The sequence below is a fragment of the Olea europaea genome, chromosome 4 (assembly GCF_002742605.1).
Source record: "Olea europaea var. sylvestris chromosome 4, O_europaea_v1, whole genome shotgun sequence".
Lineage (NCBI taxonomy): Eukaryota > Viridiplantae > Streptophyta > Magnoliopsida > Lamiales > Oleaceae > Olea > Olea europaea.
The window spans coordinates 9313922-9339604 of record NC_036240.1 but is presented as its reverse complement, the minus strand read 5'-3'; the positions used below and the strand labels follow the sequence as shown (position 1 = coordinate 9339604).

At 34.4% G+C, this 25683-nt stretch overlaps 4 protein-coding genes across 5 annotated transcripts; all 4 read left to right on the top strand.

The window, feature by feature from the left end:
* Positions 1–341: 341 nt before the first annotated feature.
* On the top strand, positions 342–4245 carry LOC111393555. The gene is made up of 5 exons (XM_023019146.1): positions 342–453; positions 589–678; positions 1732–1891; positions 2757–3305; positions 3670–4245. Exons 2-5 carry the CDS (start codon positions 594–596, stop codon positions 3782–3784), a joined length of 909 nt encoding a protein of 302 aa, XP_022874914.1. The 5' UTR covers positions 342–453; positions 589–593; the 3' UTR covers positions 3785–4245.
* Positions 4246–14810: 10565 nt separating this feature from the next.
* Positions 14811–19522, top strand: LOC111393554 (probable plastid-lipid-associated protein 10, chloroplastic). 2 transcript variants are annotated; one of them, XM_023019144.1, is made up of 8 exons: positions 14813–15081; positions 15159–15272; positions 15360–15494; positions 15574–15669; positions 17695–17775; positions 18545–18631; positions 19001–19056; positions 19129–19522. In XM_023019144.1, the coding sequence occupies exons 1-8, from the start codon at positions 14881–14883 to the stop codon at positions 19241–19243; spliced, it is 885 nt and encodes a 294-aa protein (XP_022874912.1). In that variant the 5' UTR covers positions 14813–14880; the 3' UTR covers positions 19244–19522. The 2 variants fall into 2 exon arrangements, with proteins under 2 accessions (XP_022874913.1, XP_022874912.1); XM_023019145.1 differs by lacking the exon at positions 15159–15272 and having other exon boundaries at positions 14811–15081.
* A 1707-nt stretch (positions 19523–21229) lies between these two features.
* Positions 21230–22209, top strand: LOC111393004 (F-box/kelch-repeat protein At3g06240-like). Its single transcript, XM_023018407.1, has 2 exons — positions 21230–22090; positions 22190–22209. Exons 1-2 carry the CDS (start codon positions 21247–21249, stop codon positions 22207–22209), a joined length of 864 nt encoding a protein of 287 aa, XP_022874175.1. The 5' UTR covers positions 21230–21246.
* Positions 22210–23315: 1106 nt separating this feature from the next.
* On the top strand, positions 23316–24183 carry LOC111393002 (F-box protein CPR30-like). Its single transcript, XM_023018406.1, has 2 exons — positions 23316–24013; positions 24135–24183. Exons 1-2 carry the CDS (start codon positions 23316–23318, stop codon positions 24181–24183), a joined length of 747 nt encoding a protein of 248 aa, XP_022874174.1.
* The last annotated feature ends 1500 nt before the right edge of the window (positions 24184–25683 follow it).

The window sequence follows — 25683 nt, the reverse complement described above, 5'->3', positions numbered from 1 at the left end:
CCTAATACATTTTCGACATTTCAACACATTGTCAAAAAATCATCCAGATGTCAAAAAATTATATTGGTTTTTTTCCGTTTGATCCTTATTTATTGCAAAAATTCTTAGGAATTAAATTTTAAACAATGGACTCAAACATTTATTTCAAAAACGAGTTCTTGAGCATTGAGCAAGGCTTAGTCCCTATTTGCCATTCTTTAAAAATTTAAATTAATTGTGATAGTATCATTATTTATTGTACATTCACCCAATAAAATATTATATACATAAATAAATTATATTCTCTTAAGTTTTAATCTCGCATTTTTTCAAAAAAATACTATTGAATTTCCAAATAAATTCCACGAGGCTTAAGTTTCCCCCGTTTAAAACCCCATTGTAGCGCTTCGCTGTGCTTTCTACACCACTCCTCCAAGCCTCCTTACGCCGCACGCCACCGCAACAATTATTTTGGTATTTGAAGATCTACAAGTTCTGTTTACTCATCTTTTTTCTTCGTATTATTTTAATTTTTGTGGAGTGGGTTGGCGTTTATTATCATTTTACTTCAAAGTTAAAGTATAAATCAACCGGAGTTCATTATTGTAGGTGATATGAGACTTGTCCGGAGTATGTTCTGGTCTCCCAACGTCCGCCTTTATCGTCAATTTCGACGGCATATTGCAAATCCCCGTCAAGGTATAATTATTATTATTATTTTATAAATTGTCAGTTGAAATGTTCATTGACAATTTATCAGAAAATAACGCTACAACTGCATTTGGTTTTAGTTTAAGTTGAATTTATATACCTGGAGTGTAAGGCGTGTAAATAATTTATTAGTTGGTTAAAACTAGCGCATGGGATGTATAAATTTGGATGAGCATTAGGACCATGTTAAGCCATAAACTCAATAAATTTAGTATGGCATAGGGATCTAATTTATTTTCACTGTTACAAATCCAATAAAAATCAAATCATTTTTAGCCAATTCATTCATTTATTCCTCTTCTTGTTTTAGTGGATCGTGTCCTTCTTCTGGGTAGAAGCTCGTGCGCCATTTTCATGAGAAATATGCCATATAATTAGTACTCTCTCAATTTATTATAAATTGGATAGGTAAACTAGCATTACACCTCGTGACAGAGGTAATCCCCCCACGACTTATTCACATAAAAGTTTATTGCTTAGTATTATTGTAATAGGAGTAGTACTTCCACATGGTTTATTTATTTATTTTCAAGCCTTCTCTTCCTCCTCTTGATGTGACTCTTTAGGTAAGGCTTCACGCCCCCCTCATTGTAAGGGGTTATGCAAACCCAGAAGCATGGGTAGGAGCATACAAACTCTTAGATGGACTTTCTAAACAAGAAAAAAACTGTCATTGCATCTACTTTCACTTAAAATGAAATCTAACATTCACTTATATTTGATTGAGTTACTTATTCTATCTTTTTTGAACTACAATAGAAAAAAGTTTTAGAAAAAATATTTATGTGGAAGAAATCTTAAAAATTCCAGAAAACTAAAATGTAGACTCGTGCTTATGTCATGCTCATATTTGATACAATAAAGTTTCTGCCCAGTTTCTTGTGATTGGAGATTAGATGCAATATGATCCTACTCTATTGCCGCTACAGATGATAATGATTTTGCCTTGAACTTTTTCTTGCATGTTTAACTCGAGAAAACACTGAATCCTATGCAATTTCTTGTCAAGAGAATAAAATTTTCCATCTTGGTGCATTGCAGTGTACGTTGAGAAATCCAGTATCAGACACAAATCTATTATAAAGTCACGTGGAAGGTCATTTTCTGTTTCCGTTCCTTCTGAAACGCCCAAAGTCCAAAAATCTCAGAAAAAGGTCTCGAAGGATGAACGCAAAGCCATGGTGGAAACTTTTGTTAACAAGTATCTTTCTTTCACGCTTGCTTTGTTTTCAGTTGCTAGCTTATGTTGACATTGTCATCTGCAGCTGATTACGTGTATGAATACATCGGAAATGTATTCTTTCATTGTTTCTGTAGAGCTCTCTCTTGTCTTTATTTGGATATCTTATGATCAGTTTGAAGAGAAGCTGATGCCTGATGCCAAATGGAATCTTGGTATTTTGTTTTGTTCTCAACTGACAGAACATTGTGTAACCACATTTCATACTTTCATAAAAGGGTATTTCGGATCAATATAGTTGCTGAACTGTAATAAAATATGCTTTGAAGTTATTAGAATTTTGTACTTGGTGATTACTCTCTTAGAAGTCATTTTAGTCAAAGATGTCAATTAGATTGCCTGACTTTTGGCAAAGTTAGTAATGAAATTTACATTGTAAGATGAAATTTAGGATCAAATGCTATCTAGTTTTGTATGGGATTGAAGGAGCGCTCTTTTTTTATTACTTCTCTCGACACAAAAATTGTCTGAGAAACTTGCATAGGGAAATAGATCTTCTCTTTTACTTCCCTTTGAGAGGTACTGGGATGGTGGTTAATATGGTGCTATTCATGCATTCTTTACATCGAGACATATACCCTATGAAGGGAGTGGCTATACTCCTTGTGTATTGCAGTAAGTTTGCAAGTGTGTTTTAGGATCGCGACTCATGGTTATTGTAACTTCTCTCCTAAGCTATATTTGATTAAAAACACTAGATAAAATATTCAAAATCTAGTGGTGCGTCTTAGAACTAATTTGGTATGGTTATTGAGTTCTAATTTTATTGGTGACATTTCTCTATGAGGGTAGTAATATAAGTTAATTGTCTTCTACTGGTTGGCAGGTATAAAGCCATGAATGCAGGGAAGTTCCCAACTGCCTCCAAGGCTAGGAAAGAGACTGGTGGCTCTTACTATGTTATCAGGCAGATCCTTCAGGAGCTGGAATACAACTCTAAAATGTCATCCATGTGCACAAAGGATTCAAGTTCAGTGGAAAACTATAGTATGAAGAAGAATGCAATGTCCACTGAAGAGTTGTCAGGCTGTTCTGTTACTTCTCAAGATGCTCAAAAGACAAATGAAATTCTAGTGGGAGAAGAATTCATCAATCGCAGCGAGTCTTCAACTGATGCTGCAGAAGTTTCAGGCAATTTATCTACATTCGATGCAGATATTAGTGAAGATGGTCAAATCCGTAACGATATTTCGATGGAGAACCAAAATTCTAACTACATTGCTACTAAACCTCATCGAGGAGTAGGAGAAGCTGAAGAAAGTTTGCATTCACATTCTGATAAACCTGAGGATAATGTGAAAGAGGATACAGGGTCTGAAGATAGGCTAAAATTTGATGGTTTGAAGCCCGAAGCTAAGCAACGGAAGTCATCAAGGTAATTCTCATTATTTCAGGTTTATACTTTGACGTGTTTTGCCGTTGTTGCGTTCTAAAATTTGGATTAATACTATCCTATGCACTGTCAGCAATAGCTCAGATCTATTTGAGCGGGCAATATTCATTGTATTTGAATTATACCATAGTTATGTTAACTGATGGAATTTGCCATCTGGCATTCTTTTTCCTCGTGGCAGGCTGAAATCTCTGTGTGTTTTTATGTATACGCATTTAGTTATATCACACGGAGGGAATGTCCAGTTCATTAATAAGTTATATTACGAAAATTGTTGTCTACTTTTACATGGAACGTTGTACGTTCTAAGACTCGTTAAAAAGTCATGATTGTTTTTTTGACGTAGGGAGTTGTACAAAGAGCCAAGTGAAGATGCTGAATCTCAAGGGAAATCATCAGTTTGGGAAAACTTGAAGTCTCTTGCAAATGGATTTCTGGGTATATGGAAGAAACATTTATAATTTTTTTCTGGAGTATCATTGGAAATTTAAAGTTGTGTTCTATCACTGAAAATTTATCAAAACTGCCAACTGGCTTTTCATGCTCAACACTTGCCCCCAGTAATTATAACATTCCCATGTCCGTCGTGAGGCTACCAACACTGAAGAAAGAAGAAGAAACTGGGCAAGTTCACTATCTAAATTGTCCACTCCAGGACGATTGGGTGTAAAGCGACTGTAGGCCTTAAATTCTATGTAAATGACGATTGATCAGGCCACTGTTGGAGGATTTTGAGAAAATATGTGACTTAGGTTTATGCGGAGAATGGTAGATGTACCCTTTTTTTTCTCTGATAACTCGGCGTCCAAGTTTCGCTTGACTAATCCGAATGGTAGATGTATTTGTTAGCACTGGAGATTGTACAGGAAACATCCCCAACATCTTATTTCCTGATTGAATTACACTGGTTTGTTACCATTTATGTCTCATCGTTTATTCCATCACTGTTATTCGGGGTACTTTTGAAATTGGCTCAGTCAAACAACACGTTTTGTACTTTGACCAAACTTTTTTAATTTTTGCATTCACAACATTGGTTTCTTGTGTTGAAAAAGACAATTGTGCTCTTATTATGTTCCATAATTACAAAAACATATTAATTTTTTGAAAGACAATAATACTATTAAAAGTTTAAATAAATTCAATTACTTTTCCACGTAAATTTTAAAATCAATTGTGTTTATCAATTTCTCCAATACTGTTAAAAAAAAAAATTCTTTTCCATTTGTTAGAACATTGAAATCTCACAAAATTATCAAAGGTTCAACAAAAAAAACTACTCATAGTTGGCACTCGAAATTGATAAGTATAAATGCATATTTTTAATTTCGTTTTAGTTAAATTAGTATATTGTTTGATTGTTTAAATCTTATTTCGACAAAGGCGGATGAAATTTTACAGTATTAAATAGATGTATAATTTTTTTTAGCAAAAAGGAAGAAAAAAATCATCTGTATGCTTATTATTTTAGGAAAAATTCATAGTTGTCTGTAAAGTTTATATTTAAACATTATTTCGTTGGGAAAAAACATTTGAAAAAATGTTTCGGCACTTATCCAGCCGGCACAAACGTTTTGGACCGGTTGGAAACAGCCGACCGTTTCCAGCCGGCCCTTTTTTTTAAATGTTTAACATTTTATAATTTATTTGTTCATATTTAATGTATATTATTTATTGAAGTAAATTTAATAAATATTTAATACTAATTGAAATAAATATTTTTGAAACAAGTAAAATAATCAATGTATATTGTTTATTAAAGTAAACATTAATGAATATTTAATACTAATTGAAATAAATATTTTTGAAACAAGTAAAATAATCAATGTATATTGTTTATTAAAGTAAACATTAATGAATATTTAATACTAATTGAAATAAATATTTTTGAAACAATTAAAATAATCAATGAATTATTTTAAGTAAAAAATTAAATTAAATATAAAATGAACAATTTAAAATTTTATATAATAATTCCTTATGTTTAATCTATTTTCTAATATTTTTAATTTGTGGCAGATATGGCATCAGCATATGTCCTAATTTGTTACTTAGGTGAATTTCTAAAGAATGAAAATGCTCAGTAGGAATGGAAATAGACGAGTGAAGGAGATGAGGTTAAAACAATTTTTATAACAAGGAATACATCGTTTACAGAAATGTACCATAATATACAAAACATGCTTAATGTCGATCCCTTACAGTACGATATGGAATCGAGATTTTTGTCTCATAAGCATTCAACCATTTCGATTCTACCTATAAAAGTTACTTTTGAAGTGAAGATGAAGCATCTAATTAAATTGAACCAAGGTCAAAAGTCGACTCCTATTCAAGTAACTTTATTGAGAAATAATGTCCTCAAGGGTGAACACGAAATTTTCGATGAAGAGAATCGTAATGTAAATGATATTCGGAATACAATTCAGATTATTCATGAAGATGATGTGGTTATCTCTGATACCACTGTTACTTACCACAATCACACTGTTACGCACATAATTCCATCAGCAGTTGAAGACAATGAAAATGAAAATGCATTTGCAAACGAGGATTTGATTGCTTTATCCCGTAGGAGACATGAGTCCGGTGGGAACTCACAGGCCGGACCAAGTACATGGTCCTTTAATTGTTCACGTGTGGTTTCCAATGACGAAGATGTATATATCAGCAACTGTTCGAATCAAAGAAAGAATTGCAAGAGCTACGCCCTGGATTGCTTTAAAGCATAATTTCGAGTTTAAAGTGAAGAAATCAAACAAGTCGACGTACACAATTATCTGCTTTGAAGAAAGTTGCCATTGGCGTTTGCGAACGATGAAGATGGACACGAATAAGTTCTTTGTAGTTCGTAAGTATGCACGGGAACATATTTGCGAAGTGGGTATCCATCGAAATGATCATGGGCAGGCCCGATCATGGTTCATTGTTTGAGAAATAATACACAAGTTTCAGGACCTATGAACAATCTACAAACCTTCGGACATCATTAATGACGTTAGGCGGGAATACGAGGTGGTCATGAGCTATCAAAAGGCTTGAAAGGTCAAAGTATGCACATTGGAGGACTTGAAAGATTCAATCGAGGAGAGTTATGCTAAATTGGCCAGGTATTTTATTGTTTAGGTGTTTATTTTTTTGTTATTTTAATTGTTAATTATTTTATTTCAATTGTTTTTGTAATTATGTAATTTAATTGTTTATTTAATATGTAACTAATTATTTAATTGACTTGTTTATTTTTCTGTTCATTTAATATTTAATAAATTATCTAAATTATGATTATTATTTATTTACATTGACTAGGTATTACTATAACATGGGAATAATTAATATCGGGTCGGCATTTTTTATTGACAAGGATGACGAGAATCGCTTCAAGTATTTCTTTATGGCCCTTGGACAATGCGTTTGAGGATTTCGAAACGTAATACGACCTCTAATCCTAGTCGACGGGATAACTCTTAAGGCGAGATACGAGGGCAAGTTGATTATTACAACATGTCAGATACCAACATCCAAATTTACCCTCTTGCGTTCGGCATAGTCGATGGAGAAAATGATCTAGCGATGAGTTGGTTTTTCACGAAGTTGAGGGAAGTAATTGGGGATGTAATAAACCTTGCAATAGTAACCGATCGAGGGCAGTTAATAATAAATGGTATCGCCGAAATTTTCCCCGAGGCACATCATGATTATTGTATGTACCATATATAGGGAAACTTGAAGACCAGGTATCGAGGCAAAGGGCATCTTGCGTTGTTTAGGAGAGCTGCAGATGCTTACAGTTTTGAATAGTTTGAGAAGTTCATGGTCGAAATAGACAGTAAATGACATGCTGCATAGGAGTATCTAACAGAGATGAAGATCAAACATTGGGCACGATCACATTTCTCAGGACGTCGAGACAACATGATGACGTCGAACAATGTAGAGTAGCTTAATACTTTATTCAAGAAAGATTGAGAGTTACCAATTCTCGCAATGATTAAGAACAATCATGACAAGTTACAACAGTTATTTCATGGTCGACGTGAGGAATCACAGAGTTGTGCTAACCCCGGCTCAAGAAGATAAACTCTTCAAAACTCTAGATGTGACAAAAAATGTATTTGTAGAACCACTGGATCAGTTTTTTCTTCTCCGTGAGATGTGCACGCAATTTCGGATACATCGTGGACTTGAATGATAACACGTGCACGTGTAGACAGTTTCAGTTGAAGAGTTTTTCGTGTACACATGCAGTGGCAGTGGCTATGCATAAAGGATTTTCTCCACACATCTTATGCAGTGCTTATTACATGACTGATTATTGGAGAGCAGCATATATCGAAACAATATTTTCTATACCAAACAAAGTTGAATAGGAAGTTCCCGACCACATTCTCTCACTGAATAACTCGTTGCCGCTAGCAGTCGGACCACGTACTCCTGAACGTACACGTACATCTAGAATATCATCTACTGGAGAGTTTTTTTAGCCTCATAAGTGTGGTAGGTGCAATGCAACAGGGCATACTAGAAGATATTGTATATCTCAGATTTCTCTACATGACAGTGTAAAAGATGTGTAATTTTACATTTGTTAATAACTATTGATAATGTAATTATTTATAACATTGACGTACATTATTTAAGCATATTATTTATGCTAATTATTAGATTCAGTTTTTTATTTAAACATTTCATTCATTAGTTTCATTTGTTACCCACATTATTTATGCATATTATTTATGTTAATTATTTGAAATTGTAGTATTCAAAGTTTTTTTAGACACATTGCGTTCTCCACAATATACACAAAGATTATAAATCGACACATAAACTGTAAAATAAATAATTAAATATTGTATAAATAATTAATATTTTACAATTCTTTCGTAATTTCAAATGAATGAATGAAATGTACAATGTTGAAATAAATGTAAAAATATGTACAATTCTTTACGAATCCCCATTAAATTCAAATAAATCACATGCTAATTTATTTCTCCAATTTTTATATCCATGCTTGGTTGATTGCATCAACCTTATGTGCTACAGTAAAAAATTCTATGTACTTGATGACGAACATGTTGCAATCACCCCTACAATTAAACAATATTGTCTTAGCACATCACCGTCTAGTCAGAATCTAAGTTGTAAATTAAAAAAATAAAATTACAAATACTTACGATATTTGTTGCCTCGCCGTCGTCGTGTCCTGCATGGTGGCCAGTCTGTCCTGCACAGTGATATTCGCTCGTTTTGCCATCATGGGAACAATCAAGACACCGACTCTAGATTTCGCTAGAGTTGACCTTGTGTCAGGCACGAATGATCAGGGTCGTACACATACATAGTAGAGTCGGTGAATATGCTCTCCACTACAATGTAGTGACGATTCACACACACTGGCATGTACAGATGCGTATGCCCTCCCATGGCTTTTTTCCGACACTCGACCACATCTCTACGACCCACTTCATCATATATGCTGACACCGTGTACTCGTTACCCATAGTTTGGAGTGACTGGTACTCAATATCAACGGTGTTCAATATGAGTCGGCCAGAAATGTTGAACGATTTTGGATGTCTTTCAGCTTGATTTCGTAGCAAATCCATAGCCAAGTCGATGTGCTACATCAAAAAACACCAATAAAAAAAAGAGTTATTCCATGAATTTGATTCAAAAATCAAAATTAAACATGCATAATAAATAACAATATTTTAATTTCGCTTACATCGTTGGCGAGCCAGCTCCCGAAGTGGTGATGTTGTGGAACCACTTGTAAGCGTTTGAGATCGTTTTCTGAGCAATTGTGCTGCTGGCCCTGAAACAATAAGAACAGAAATTTTAGTTATAAGAAGTATACATGTGTCAGCGTTTGCGTACTGTACTAATTCTATGTAACACAAAACTTACTCGGGCCTAATTGCTCTTCACTCCGTCTCGAAGGCTTACCACTTGGCCTGGTCCACCTCCCTGAATAAATTGGGCTGCGTCCAGTCAACGAACCTCATCCTCTTCGCCTTCGCGGTTAAGGGAGAAATGATGTACTGTTATGATACCATCGGCCTCTTATCGACCATCAATTTCGATACGTCAACAACACGTGTCCTCTCCTCCTCCGTCTCGAGGATCTCCATCTCCCCAGCCATTGGGACCACCTCCTCGCCCGCTATCAGGACCATCTCTTCTGACACAAAGACTACGTCTGACAAGTCTAGCGTCCTCTCGGGTACCATCCCCACCTCCGGTACCCTCTCCTCCTCTGGTACCCCCCGTATCCACTGCACAAGCACCCCTACCTCCTCGGGTATTCCCTCTACCTCGGGTGACGTCCTCTCGGGTACCACCTCCATTTTCGATACTCTCTCCTCCTTCGGTACCCCCTCGGCATTCTCAGGTATCCCCCGCACGGGCACCCCCTCCTCTTCGAGTACACCTCCACCTTGGGTATTGCCCTCTCAAGTACCCCCTCTACCTCGAGTATCCCCTTTACACCCTCCATCCCCATCATGTCATTTAAAAATAAATCAAATGCAGCAACCGATGGCCACAATGAGTCAACATACCCCATCTGACCCCGTCCCCCTTATTAACCACCGATCCCTCTATCACCCCCATCGTCCCTATAGCCGCCAATCCCTCCATCCCAGTACTGACCTATACCTCCGTCATCTTTTCCATCCCGATAATCACCCGTCCCACGCAAGCCTGCTATGTCGCCTCGTATCGCTACAACCTCAGCATGAAGGCCCTAACCCAGCTTGTAACATCGCAACATCATATCGTAACTCTGCCATGTCTCCTCTCATCTTCGTCAGGAGTTCGAACAAATTAGTCGTCGAAGCACGGTGAGTAGGTGCATGAGGTGATACTGGACTGCCCTCATGAAAAAATAACAATTACAAATTAATAATTTAACACAAAAATTCAAACGACAATTAATAAATTATTTTTAAGTAACATACTCTATCTCGATCGACTCTGAACTCAGGCACTCTATCTCGATCAATGCTGGTCTTAGGCATCTGAACCTCTGGTGTAGTCGGACGTGATCTTCTCGACGGAGGTGACATCTTCGCCGGACATGATCTCCTCGGTGGAGGTGACATCCTCGGTGGAGGTAATACTGAACTACCCTCCTGAAAAAATAAATATTACGAGTGAATCACTTAATTACAAGATCAGAGTGATATTCAACAAATCCTGCACAGTAACATACCCTGGACTTAGGCATCTGATCATCATACGCAGTCAGAACAGACAATTCGTGAATATAAAGCTGACTCTCATCCTCGATCGATGGTGCCAACTCAGTGAGTACTTCAAGTTAACATTTTGACATTTCACAGTTAATGACTATGTATTGAGATTGTAGAATGACATACAATATAAATCGCAATTGTATAATACGTACCTCGGGATCGTCGAGGAGAACCGATAACTATCTGGCAAGTGGCTTGTCTTGTGCTCGCCAGTGATGCATCCGAGGGCAGCATGTCTCCCCTCTCCTCGCATACAGACTAGCCAAGATGGGGATAGTCTCATACACCCATATCTGCAGCAATTACAATTATTATGTATAGAATTCAATAAAAAAAGCGTAGGTAATACATTAACTTAAACATATACATGCAGCGTCAACGACAGTCCATATATATCGTACTTATCCTCTTAGGCATCGAAAACCCCCTCCTGAACACGCGTAATGTATCTAGAAAACATCTTCGGCCCCATGGGTAGTTGTTGAAGGCATCAATGTCATCAACAACCTCCAAATGAAAAATGTCAATCGATGTCTTATTGTGATGACACCGGAGTATGCTCTCGATGATAAACACCAAGCCTAGCTTCAGCCTAACAGATATCTGATCACATCTCCTTAATGTATTTCCCAACTGCGCTAAAGTAACCGTGGTCTGTCCACGAAAATATTCATTCAACAGTCTCCTATTCCTCGGAATACGGGCCCTCGCCGCTTCTTCATCCGTACATCGCAGTTTAGTGACAAGCGCAAACTCAAATATGGAGAACGTCGCTACCTTGCCCCGAGATCAAAATGGAGAACGTCCCCGTCAACTGACTTCAGCAATCGACATAACAAGGCATCGAGCAACTGCCCAGACCACTATACATCATGCAACGAATACAATGGCCATAAACATGATCGACGTAATATATCCGCGTGCTCGTCATCCAGCAAATCTAATATCAAAGTAAAGTTGGTAAAGTTTCAATTCAACGTAACTTTACCAGCGATCTGTTTGACAACGTCGTCCAGATGATATTCCATCCTACAAAATTTCAAATACTAGAACACTATGCAGATGATGATAAACAAAAATATTACAAAAATAAACCAACACACTGCTATTATATGCAATAATCAACAGATAACGGAATAGAGGAAATTAACATAAATTATTATTTTTCGTATACTTAATTTTACGAATGTTTAAATATTTATTTAAATTATTTATGTATATTACTTATTTAATATTTAATTATTTATTTTAATTATTTTACTAACACTTATTTCGATCGTTTATTTTAATATTTTAATTGCTTATTTTTTAATTATTTTACTAACACTTAATTTAATTGGTCATTTTTTATTAACGTTTAAATACTTATTTTAATTCTTTATACATATTCCTTATTTAATATATAATAATTTATTTTAATTGCTTTGGAAATAATTAGTTTGATTAATATTTTAATTTCTTAATTTAGTTTCTTATTTTTATTATTTTTCAAATGTTTAAATATTTATTTAAATTCTTTATGTATATTACTTATTTAGCATTTAATTATTTTACTAACACTTATTTTGATAGTTTATTTTAATATTTTAATTGCTTATTTTAATTATTTTACTAATACCTAATTTAATTGTTTATTTTTTTAATGTTTAAATACTTATTTTAATCTTTTATATATATTGCTTATTTAATATTTAATAATTTATTTTAATTGCTTTGCAACTAATTCATTTGATTAATATTTTAATTTCCTAAATTAGTTGCTTATTGTTATTATTTTACTAATGTTTAAATATTTATTTAAATTCTTTATGTATATTACTTATTTTATATTTAATTATTTTACTATTACTTAACATAAAATAAGTAATTAAACTAAATTAGCAAATAATAAATATTTAAATAAATAATAAAACATTTCGAAGAAATAATTTTAAATACACAATATACATTAAAATTAAACAATTCAAATAAATAATTAAATATTAGACAACAAAATATAAGCAATTAAAATAAATAATTCATTTCAATATTTAAAGAAAATAAATAAATATGTAATTAAAAACAAAAAAAAATGTCCAGGCCGTCCTCGGTCAATTGGGCATAACTAGCCCAGACCGCCTAGTCAACTGGGCGCCCGTCTGTCGTACTGGTCGCCTATGGAGATCGCTAGAAACTCCATTTTCGGTGATCTCCATTTTATTTTCGCCCTCCCAATCAGTAAAATTCCACATTTAAACCATAAACACAAGGATTTCTCAACACATGTACATAAAAATCGCGTTTTTTTTCCTAAAATCTGCATGAAAACATGATTTTCTACTAAATCAAAAGCTTCTTTCTTCAGAGAGAAATGACCAATTGGGTCGTCGATTTTTCCTTTTTTGTCGGTGCCTGGGTCGACTGTGCTACAGTAATTTTTCTCTTTCCTCACTCTCTTCTCTCTCTTCTTGAAATGGTAAGAGTAAAATTTGGATTTTTTTTTGTTTTTGCTTGGCTTTCAAGATTTTAAACAATTTTGCTTTTTTTTAATTGGTCAAAAGCCGTTTTGGAAAAATGGCCAGATCGACCAACCAATAGCCACTATTTCCTCCTATTATCCTCGGCACTATTGATGGGCATAAAACCAAATCGTACCAATGTGTATTAGCAAAATAGAACTATTGACTCTACTCTATTAGTGGAATGGAACTGATCAATTCTTGTATGGCTCCTTTAGAAATTAATGTGCCGTTTGATGGAATAATCCATTCGTACCTGACGTTTACTTGATGTGAATGAGGGGGTCAGGGCCCACACATTTATTTGACGTGGGTCCCGACCCCCATGTGAGTAGTAGGTAATCCAAAGTGTCAAACTCTGGGTACCTGTAGCAAAGTTCCTATTTGATAACCATTATTTTGAGAAAATGGAATCATAAATTGTGATTTTTTGGAGAATTTGTGGTAAAAAGTAGAGATATTTTGCATTTAATTACAAAATATTGTGTAAATTTATGATTGAAAATTAGTATAAGGTTTAAAGAGTTGAAATAATGATTTTCAAACAAGGGCTAAATTCAACTATCCCGTTTGACCCTCATTAATTTCTATTTCATTACATTTCATTTTTCTCTCATATTTTCAACTACACAATTTTTCATACAATAATAGTACAAGTAAATTGAAATTTTTTTCTTCTTTTTTAACTACTCATTTGAAAAAAAAACACTATTCCACCCATTTTTATTCCACAAAATGGGGGCCAAATTGGGGTTAATTGTATGTTTGTTAATATTTAAATTATAATTTAAACGAGTCAAACACACTGACCCAGAGTTTATGGATTTACAAGTTATTATTCACTTTTTGAATAGCATTTTTCAGAGAATATGTAGAATATCTTATTAAATGAGTGTGATTGAAAATGAGTATGTGAAATAAATTAAAGTAAAAAGAATTAAATATGGGCTTATTATGTAGATGTGTAGTTTAAAATGAGTATGAGAATTAAAAAGTTTTATAATAATGGTTATCAAATAGGGTTTATATTCCAAGTAGTAAATTTCGAAAACAAAATTAAAGTTGAGTGATTCAATTGAAATTAAATTGAAGTTCAATGACTTTATTGAGACAACTTTAAGTTTTGCAACTTCAAATTTCAAGTATGATAATCTTAGTAAAGTTTCAATTGATTAAATAAATTTTAAATTGTCTCAAACAGATCACTACATTTTAATTTAATTTTAATCGTATCATTAAAATTCAATTTTAAATGATCACTAAACTTCAATTTTATTTTGAAGAAATCACTGAGGATACGTTAGATTGTCAATATTTTTCCATAAAAAATATGTTTTTTTTATCCAAATTTTTACTTTTATGCTGTTTAATTGACATTTTTTCATAAAAAATATTTTCCTAATTTTGATTACGTAACTATGTTTTCCTCAAAATCAAGTAAAATATTTTCTCCAGAGAAGCTAAGATTTTATTTTTGAGAGAATTTACTCTCTTTTTCTCCTCATCTACCCACCAATTAAAAATATACAGGTATTGGTTAAAAGTTAAATCAATCAAACACATTTAATTGACAATTTTTATGTGAATAAGTTCCAAACAATTGAATTAACTAAAAATTATTTTTTATGCAAATTTTATGCTTTCAATTAAACGCACCCTAAATTCTACTATACTTTTGAAAGTTTACCACTTTGTCACATCGGTCTAGATCAGAAAAATTAAAGTTTGGTACCATAATTTTGTACCCATAGGAAGAAGTTGGGGCTCGACACTGAAAATTTGGAAGAGCCCATAACCAATCGAATGGATGTGGCAGTGACATCTTCTTCGCCATTGTTCTTCTCATATCGAACACCTGCTCTATCTTCTTCTTCTTCTTCAATTTCATTACCAAAAGCAGCACTAGCTCATAATCATCGTCATGTTCAAACGAATGCGATTCGTCCCAAGAGAACATCTTTACCGGCAGCAATTTCTTCCTCCCCAATTTCGACGGCTACTATGGTATCTTAATTTCTTTGTAGTCTTTCTCTAGTAGGTTGGATTTATTCGATTGTGATTTGTTGTTAATTACTCACCAGGACTGCGAAATCGAACTGGAGAATAGAAAATTTGATTTACTCTCTGTTGTTAATGACACCAATCGTGGCCTTGCCGCTACTCCAGATCAACGCTCTTCCATCGAGGAGGCCCTAGTTTGTGTTTTTTTCTTCCATTCAGTAATATAAGGTTACTGTTAATAAATTTGTGTGGCAATTTTACAATGGGTGTGGTGCGTGCAGGTGAGGGTGGAAAGCTTTGATGCCGGAGAGCCAGTCGAGTTGGATATATTGGACGGCACATGGCGTTTGCAGTATACATCCGCCCCTGATGTCCTCATTCTCTTTCAATCCGCTGAAACTCTTCCCTTCCTTCAGGTTTAAATTTAACTAATTAGCATTGTCAATAACGAGAATGTGTATAATTTGCAATGGGGACACAATTTGGCTTCCACAGGTTGGGCAAATTTTTCAGAAGTTTGAATGCAAGGATAAAAATGGCCAAGGTATTGTTCGCAATGTAGTTAGATGGAGCATCCCCAATTTTCTCGAGGTTCCTTCCTCTCTTTTCTTCATCTTATCAGCTGGATAATTTGTCGTATCTCAATACATGACATAGCCTCGTTAAAACTTTTGAAAGTATAATCGGCATCGTTGTTCGAGTGGAAGTTGATAATCAATCTTGCTTTATGTTTAATCTGGTGCTCCATCTGCCCCGTGCTTTATACACTAAGTTACCATGTCATTTCATTATTTCCCCAGTATATTTTAAAGGTACATTCTTATAAAAAAAATACGACGAATGGGGATGATTGGGAGCACAATGGGAACTTCATATTGAGAACAACAACAGTTATTCTTATGAAATTAAGTAATTAAGACGTTCATTTTGTATCTTAAATTGCTGCCTAGTGCCTACATTGCTGATGGTCATAATAATGATCTCCCAAAATGGAACGGGTTGCCATTCTAAATGTAGTTGCACCACAATCTCAATGGAACTAATCGAACTGGGCTGACCAAAGTGCAAGCTGGGGGCACTTGTATTGGATTTTTCCAAAATTACCACAACATAGGCTCCCTCCCCTTCCAAAAGTTTGGGTGCTCAAACCCAAATCCTAACCTTGAATCAATAAATTCATCTCTTCCATTATCTAACCAATGTGGTACGTTTTCCCTTTCTTTCTTTTACATTATTTCTACTTTCTTCTTCCTCCCTACTTCCAGTGGAAGAAGACAAGAGACTACTTGTGTATTCAATCAAGACTTTTAATGACTTTTTGAAATTTAAAAAGTTTAGGGGTTTTCAATTCAGACTTTTTTTGAGACTCTCTAAAAGTATTGATGTACTCAATTGAAACTTTTATGGACTTTTAAGAAATCTCTAAAAGTCACGGTGTATTCGATTGAGACTTTTATAGACTTTTAAAAAGTATCTAAAAATTATGGTTTATTCAATGAAATTTTTTTAGAAGTCACTATAAATCTTGAGGTATTCAAATTTTAATGACTTCTAGAGATTTTTATAACTTTTAAACAGAAAGTTTTCATATAAAATCTTATAATTTGTTTCTCATTAATTACGAAATTTTGGGAACTTTCACAAAAAAAATATTTTTTTTTTCCTTCTATGGACAGGTATGATTAAAATATATTTTTCCCTTTTGATTATATTTATTTCTATTTATCTTTCTCTCTCTCTATTGTTAATATTTATTTTATATGAAAAAAAATTAAATTTGATCCTTGTAACTTTTTTTCATTCTTTTTTTTTTTTTTTATGAAAACAGATCTATTTATAATTAAAAATTATAAGATTTTATATAAAAAGACTAATTTATAATTAAATTTAAATATATTGATTTTTTATCTACTCTTTTAAAAATATATATCATATTGAAATACTGAATATTAGAAAAATCTTTTGAATTCTACAAATTTTAATAAGTTCATAGAAGTCTACGAAAGACTTTTACTAATTCCATACAAATCTATAAGAGATCCACAAAGTCCACAGAAGTCATCACTTAAAAAAAGTCTATCAAAGTTTTCAAAAGTCCCAATTGAATACAATCCCCTAAGAATAAAGACAACAATTTCTTCATAATTCATAATTCGCACTTCCAACAACTTCTTTATAACATCTAAAACAGTTGAATATATCTCTGTAGAGTATGTATATGTGTGTATATTATTTTCTTTATGTAGTAAATTGTATAAATAACCCTCTGAGCATATCATATAGTGTCTGCCTAGTGGCCTTTGTATGTACTGCATATTTCTCAGTTTACCCATCATGTAATGGAGAGAAGTGTTTAGCTTCAAACTTGAGAAGGGAAATAAGGATAACAGTTATTCTATATTGCAGATTCTGAATTGAGATTTTGAGTTCAATATGAGTTCCTTCTGTACTCTTTAAGTTCGTTTTTAGACATGGGTTTGTTCTGCAGTTCTACACATTTTATTTTATTTTTGTTAAAAGTAAAGTCAGTCCTCTGTTTCATCTCGTTTACTTTTCTTCAAAATATTCTTGTTAAACAATAGATTTTGAGAAAGAATAACAGTTTCCTTGTCACAGGAGCATGAAGGTGCGACACTGCTTGTGTCAGCAAAATTTTCAGTTGTTTCTAAGCGTAACATCTACCTTGAGTTTGAAGAGGTTTGTCTCTGAAACATGATAAACTTCCAAATTTTGTTTTAGGGCAGGTGAGTTAATGTCTCCTAAATGAAAGAACGATCATATGCATATGGAGACACAATCTCCCTAAACCAGGAGTCCTCATATTTGTGTCACCAGCTTATGACATGCTAACCTCAAAGTATCACATAAGAAGCCAATTCTGTTTCAACTGTTAGGTGTCTTTGGGTTTGGTGTGGATTGCATGGACAGCTCTGCATTGATAAAATTTGTGAAGATCCTGCATAGAATCTAGTTTAAGAGCTTCTATGGGAGACAAGTCAAATTATGTGGTAAGGGAAGACACATCTAGTAGAGATACCAAGAATGTATTTGATTTTTATGCATAGAACTATAGATTTTCATATTTACTGGTGCAAATATATATATATATATATATAAATTGTAAAATTGTAAGTTACACCGACAATTGACTAGTGTCGACAATTATCAGTAGCAGTCAAAAAGTCATCAAATCTTTTAATGCTTTATTATTTATTGATTGCATTCTTCCATAAACAATTACGCTCTTAAAAATGATAAATGCTTTAATTAAAAATGACAGTAACTTAAAAAATTAAATTTCAGTAGCTAAAAATTAATAACATATTTTGTTCACCAATTACCAATGGACATAATGATTCTTATTTTGTTCCCTTTACCCTTTTTCTCTTTATGCATGGTAAGTTGAACTTGATAACAATAATAAAAAGCTGGTAAAGGCATTTGAGTATCCCTGTTTATTTTTCAGATAACCATTCAGAACATACAGATCAGCGAAGAGTTGCAAGCTCTAATAGCTCCAGCATTACTACCACGGACCTTTCTGAGTTTACAGGTAAATCCTCGGATATAGCTTTTTATTTCCAAATCTTGCTCACAGATGTGCATATTACTTGCTACTCACAGTGTTCCAAAATTTAGTGCATGCATAGAATAATTTGATCCAAAATTGCTGAGCTTCATTTTTTCTTTTATCTAGTTATTGTGAAATATAATTCTTCACTGAGATTCTATTGATAACTTTCAAAATTATTTAAGTACATAACCAATCATATGACCTGGTTGGATAGCATCATCTAGGGGAAGCTTCAAGTTTTTCCACATTAAATTAATGAGCAAAGAAAAGCTGAAATCAATTAGTTTCTGAAGCCAGTTAGTTATTTATTTATTGTTTTCCTACGAGCTGCACAACTGCCTTTTACAGATCTTGCAGTTTATCAAAACTTTCAGATTTCAAGTTCCTGTCAACAGTCCGCAGAGGTATGCATGATACCCTTTTTCATTATAAATTCCAACTCAGTTTGATTTATGGGGAAAGTGAATGGTTTGCAGGCGGTCTGCAGGCGGGCTATATTACCTTTCGTACCTGGATAGCAATATGCTTTTAGGCCGTGCAGTTGGAGGTGGTGGTGTTTTCGTTTTCACTAGGGCTCATGCTTCTATCTGATAGGAGCAAGTTATCAAGGAAATGAACGTGTGCGTTTCACTTACCTTTCCGATACATAAGGGGAGGAAGAAAGAAGGGGATGAAGAAGAAGAGAAAAAGAATGAATTTTGGATAAACTGTAGATATATTGGTTTCAATATCACTGTATACTCAAATTAAGTTATCGGTATTCTTGAAGAAAAGTTTATCCTATTTATCACTGAATCAATGTCGATCATTTCCTTCAATAGTTGTGCTGAAGGTAAGAATGCTTAGTGATACTACTAAGCTTGCTTTTGAGTATGAGCCTATGAGGAAGAGCGTCGATAGTGCCTTTCTGATGATATATGATCAAGTAAAGGAATGTGCTCGACTTATAGGTATCTCAGATACCTATTGTCAAATGAAGCACAGATATGCTCGGTCATCCGACGTGGATAGGCAGAAACTCCGACTGCCATGTCTTAATTTGAAATTTCCTTGCTTAAAACTGTTCGTTGGTTTTTTCTTAAAACACCATGGCACCCGTTGAGCCCAAATCTGATGTGCCATGGCTGTCATTCAAATAAATGCAGATCAACCCTCCTTTGAATTGGAACCCCTCTTCATAGCTAATGTTTGATACCTCAGCATTACATCTTGCCGTCTCTCTTATTTACTAATTGTACTTTTAAGAAAGGATTTTGCATGTATGGGCAAATTTTGTTGAGTGGACGTGAGACTTTTGGATGAGCTATTGAAGAACCAATAAATGATTGTATATATAGGAATTGCATCTTCAATGGGATCACCAATATTTCGAGCCGAAATATATGTTCCTGCAGTCACATTGGTGTCGATATAGCTTTAGCATCGAGTGTTTTCGAATTCGCTCTTTCAAAGACGGTCGACAACCTGACTGGCGTGGTTTGCAGGCTATTGCGTCAGTCTGAGGGTTAACCCAGTGCGCACCCGAAGAGTAGCAGCTGTGAGTTTTTCCGTCATAAAAAAAAAAAAAAATACGGTCGACAACCTTGTGAAAATACGCGGTAAGAAATTTAGTGCACCAAGAGCAAACACTTAATAAAATTAATCCCCATACATTAACATATTCTACGTATTCACGTTTATGGTAATTGAAGTTATAGTTACACTATTGATAATTAGGTCAAAAAGATTAATAATAAATCTTAAGTGGTGCCATTAAGTGCAAACAAGTCATCAAAAGTTCGTTACACCAAGTTAGTCAAGAGAATAACGTGCGCAAGGACTCCCAATATTTTCGAAATTTCATTAATATAAAGAACTAAACTAAAATTCTAGAATGAAACAAAATCATAATCTAAAAGAAAGGGAAAAAAATCCAATTCTAATCAAGAAGGGGAAAAAAATATATATATATTCTAAGTGAAAAAATAAAGAAGAAAAAGAGAAAAAACTATTACAACAAAAAATCATATTAGAAATAATCAACTACTATCCTATTCATAATATGACTGTCTAACGTCAATATCATAAAAAGAAAAAAGAAAAAAAAAAAATCCTATTTTCGATTTTTAAATATATACATCTTTGGCTAACAAAAGAACTTTATTGTTTATTTTCTGTTACAACGCTTTTTAAAAAAAGAAAAAAAAATTCAATTTTGAATACTTTACCTTTCAAATTCAAGAAAAGGAAAAATATATATAATAAAGAATTTCGATTAATGCTATTTAGCCCACTGGGATTGCAATTCTAATCTAGGTTGCCCTAGATAATAGGTTAAATGAAGATGAAATTAAATAAGTTATTCAATTTCACTTATCATTTAATGTCACGTTAGCACCAAGCTGCAATCTAATGGGACTAAATAGTAAATAGTATTTCTATTTTCCTAATCCAGTCTGGTGAAAGAAATCTTGAGTAATATTTTATTATGTTTTTACCTTACTAATCCTTCTACCAAATCCTGAAAGGAATAAAAAATTCTGCTCTGTATATTCTTAATTTATCGGAGGAAACCAAACCAAACCAAACCAAACCAAACCAACTTTTGTTCATCAATGGCAGCCAACTTACCATGGGATATCACCATCGAAATACTCTCCCGACTTCCAGTAAAATCTCTTCTGCGTTTTAATTGTGTTTCGAAATCTTTCTATTCTTTGATTTCTCAAGATTCTCACTTCAAAAGGAAACATCTCGATCATCAATCTGCAAACCATAACTTGATTCTTAATCTTGAACATGCACCTGAATGTCTTTTTTCATGCTCCCTTTCATCTTTATCATCCGATGATCAGGAGGACGTGGTTGTACTTGATAATCCAATTAAAGTCGAATCCTGGGACTGTTTACGTATTGCCAGATCTTGTAACGGATTGCTTTGTATTCAAGATATTGCAGGCATTGTCTGCATATGGAACCCTTCAACCAGAGAATTGAAGAGACTTCCAGATTGTCCTAGGGCCAACGATAGAATCGCTTGTTCATTAGGTTACGACTCATCCTCAGATGACTACAAAGTCCTAAGCATTCACGAATCTCTTATAGGCGATCGTGTAGCCAGAACTGAGTTGCAACTATGTTCACTGAAAAGGGATTCCTCCTGGAGAAAAATTCAGGATTTACCAGGCATGAAATTCAGCTGGTATGATAGTTACGACTTCCTCAACGGAGCATTCTATTGGATTGAAAACGTTGGCAGCTATTCAGATTTGAATGGACCTCTTGTGATTGCTTCATTTGATATAAAGAAAGAAATATTTAAAGAGTTTGAACTATTTCCACCAACTAGGTATTCATATCAATACACTGTATTCGACGTATCTGTATTAGGGGGAAAGCTTTGTCTGTACAGCCTAGGCTCGGATGTATCGTTTGATCTATGGGAGATAGAAGAATATGGTGTTATATTCTTTCCAATTCTGGAAAAATGTGCTCTTCATTTTTTTTTTTTTTTTTTTTTTTTTTTTTTTTTTTTATAACCATGGGTGTTCGGGTCAGCTTACGTGCACCTCGACTAATCTCACGGGGCCCTGAAGTTTACAGTCGGGTATTCAACTTAGTGGCTTTGAGGAAACTCGAACTGGTGACAATTGGAAAGCAAACCCAATGTCTGACCACTGAACTACCCATCAGGATCCTGGAAGAGATTATTTTAATTTTAAGTTTTTATCAAACTATCTACATTCTTATGTTATATTAAAGATGTTATTATGCTCTTTATGTCATTGAATCCGTCAACAAGATCTTGAGGAATGGTGCAATTAGTTTTGAGCGTGTTTTTTGTTGCCTTGAGTAGATTTATTTGTGGTATGAAGGCTTCCAATGACTCAATTTTGAGCTTTTCTATGGAAAACAACTTCGATATATATGCAATCCCAAGGTAGATCAGCATCACATTTTCTCGGCCAATTACTAATAGTCAATCATTTATTTCTAAAGTAGCTATATTTTCGTTAACAAAGACGAGAAATATCGATTGTTAGATTACCTTTCCTTGGAAGACATGGTAAATAAAACTCTCGCATGATCTAAAATAAAACTTTCTTAGATTACTTTTCCAATTACTTAGAAACATGTCCATTACAGAAATAAAATCATAATCTAAAAGAAAGGAAAAAAGAAAATTCCAATTCTAAATAAAAAAGAAGAAGAAAGAGATAAAACACTATTAAAACAAAAAAATCATATTAGAAATAATCAACTACTATCCTATTCTAATATGATTGTCTTACGTCAATATCATAAAAAAAACCTATTCTTGATTTTTTAATATATATTTTTTGGTTAACAAAAGAAGTTTATTTACTGTTATGGGACTTTTAAAAATTTCAATTCTGACTAATTTACCTTAAAAATTAAAAGAAAAAAATTGAAATTTTAATGAAATTGTTTCTTTTTTGCGGCCTAATTGACGTATTCGACTCTAACTCAAACATAACTTTCCTATTCTATCCAATCTGGTGAAAAGAAATCTTGAGTAATATTTTTATTATCCTTTTACATAATTATTAATCCTCGTACCAAACCAAACCTGCAACTCGTGTTCATCATCCCTAACAATGGCGGCCAACTTACCATGGGAAATCACCATGGATATACTCTCCCGACTTCCAGAAAATCTCTAATGCGTTTTAAATATGTTTCGAAATTTTTCTACTCTTTGATTTCTCAAGATTCCGACTTCAAAAGGAAACATCTCGATCAATCTGCAAATCACAACTCGACAACGACAAGGGCTATTCTTGATCTTGAACATGCACCAGAACGTCATTTTTCATGCTCCCTTTCATCTTTATCATCCGATGAACTCGTTCGTCAGGTCATGGTTGAACTTGATAATCCAGTTAAAGGAGCAAAACGTAAAGTTTACAATTCTTGTGATGGATTGCTTTGCATTAAAGATACCGCAGGCAATGTCTGCATATGGAACCCTTCAACCAGAGAATTGAAGAGACTTCCGGATTGTCTCAGTGCCAACGGCAGAATCGGGTATGGATTAGGTTACGACTCATCCTCAGGCGACTACAAAGTCCTAAGTATTTACAGATCTAGTAGAGGCCATGGAGGAAATGAGTTGCAATTATGTTCGCTGAAAAGGGATTCCTCCTGGAGAAAAATTCAGGGTTTCCCATGCGTAAAATTGGGCTTCGGGAATAGATATATCTTCTTCAACGGAGCATTCTATTGGATTGCAGAAACAGGCGGGTATTTTAATAGACCTCTTTTGATTGTATCATTTGATATAAAGAAAGAAAAATATAGAGAGTTTGTACCACCACCACCAATTAGTTCTTCAGATCAAATTACTGTTGTTTCGTGCGGGTTCATTGCTAAAATTAAAAAGGGATCAGACGATTGTGTAAGGGACAAACCTCTTGAGACAAAGTCTCAAAAAGGGGTGTTCTTTATTGGCGTTGACTTTACAATTGGGAACTAAAAACAGAATGCCTCCAAGGGGCGCAATCACACGAATTACTGAAAGAAATGTTTAAATCTAAGTTAAGAAATTTAAAATTACATGTTCTCTGTTCGATAGTTTTTGATTCGGTCCTTTGCTCTATGTCTTTTCTTCCTTTTATACTCCCTGGATGATCTCTTTGTGATCAACCGCCTAAAAACTGCTTGATCGTTCTACAACTGCCCACTTTCCTCGTAATGACCAACTTGTCATGGAACTGCCTTTTTTAACTGCTGCCATTACTCTTCGTCGTTCAACCATTTTCGATTGAATTCCTTGAATCGTGGAACGTGATAGGGCTTCTTTAATAACTGCTTTGATAACTGCACTTCTTGATAACCACAACACTTTATATTTGCTAAGACCTTGGGCGACTCGAAGCTTTGGGCGAGAATAGAGTAACAGCTCTGGGCGACTGCATGGCACTCCATTCGCTCAGATTTTGGGCGACTTGCAAACTTGGGCGATGGTGTTACCGCGTTCTTGGGCCTCCCTATTTGGGCCTTCATCTTGAATTGTTTGATTGGGCTTTGTTCTTTGGGCTATCTGATTTGATTGGGTTTCGTTCTTTGGGCTATCTGATTTTGGGATCCTCTAATTGGGCTTCATTCCTTGGGCTGTTCGATTTGGGCTGAATTTTTATGTGTCAACAATTATCCCCCAATATGGCAGAATTAATACCAATTATTAAATTTTGCCATATTCAATTTGGGTTTCCAGCAACATTCGAAATTCCCAAGAATTTCAATCATTATTTTCTTCCATAGCTTGAAAAGGTGCGACGTTTTACAAACCCTTATAACCCCCAAACACGCCATTTCACTGTACCATTAAATCACGCCTCACTTTTTCGCATTTCTCTCCCACGATTTACTGTTCATCTTTTTGCTTCCCTGTTACGTAACTCTGAAAAAACTATGTTTCATCCCTAATGGCTACTTCACAATCTCAATCTGGCGACTCCTTTAGTTTTGATGACTTTCAGAAACTTTTGAGTCGTCCATACATAACTCCGAACTTTCTCCGCCTGCCAATGTCGAACTCAATGAGTTCTACCTAGGTCATTTCTTCAACAATGCAGAGGCAGTCGAATAGGCGGCGGTGGGCCAGCTGTTTCCTTGTACTCAAGGCCCTCCATTTCTAAACTCTCTGCCGCTGGGGCCACTTCGCGAAAGAGGTATTCGCACTTGGCTTAAATCTGACGTAGTTTTCCGTAGGTGGCATGCTCGCCTTGTAGACCATGGTCTTACTAAGGCACTTTTTGATAATGCTAGGATTTCTGATTTGTTAGAAATCTCTATTCAACCCCCTACTTTTGATTCAGCACTTTTTTCGTTCGCTCTAAGTTTTTGGTCTTCTGAATATAATATCTTTGCTTTCCCTCTTGGCCCTATGTCTATTACTTTAAGGGATGTTGGGGTCCTAGTGAATCTACCACCTTTGGGCGATACCATTTTTCCTGGTATCTTGTTTTCTGGTGGCGCACCAAAGTTTTGGTAGAAACTACACCGAGTCTTATTCAAGCCTGCAAGCC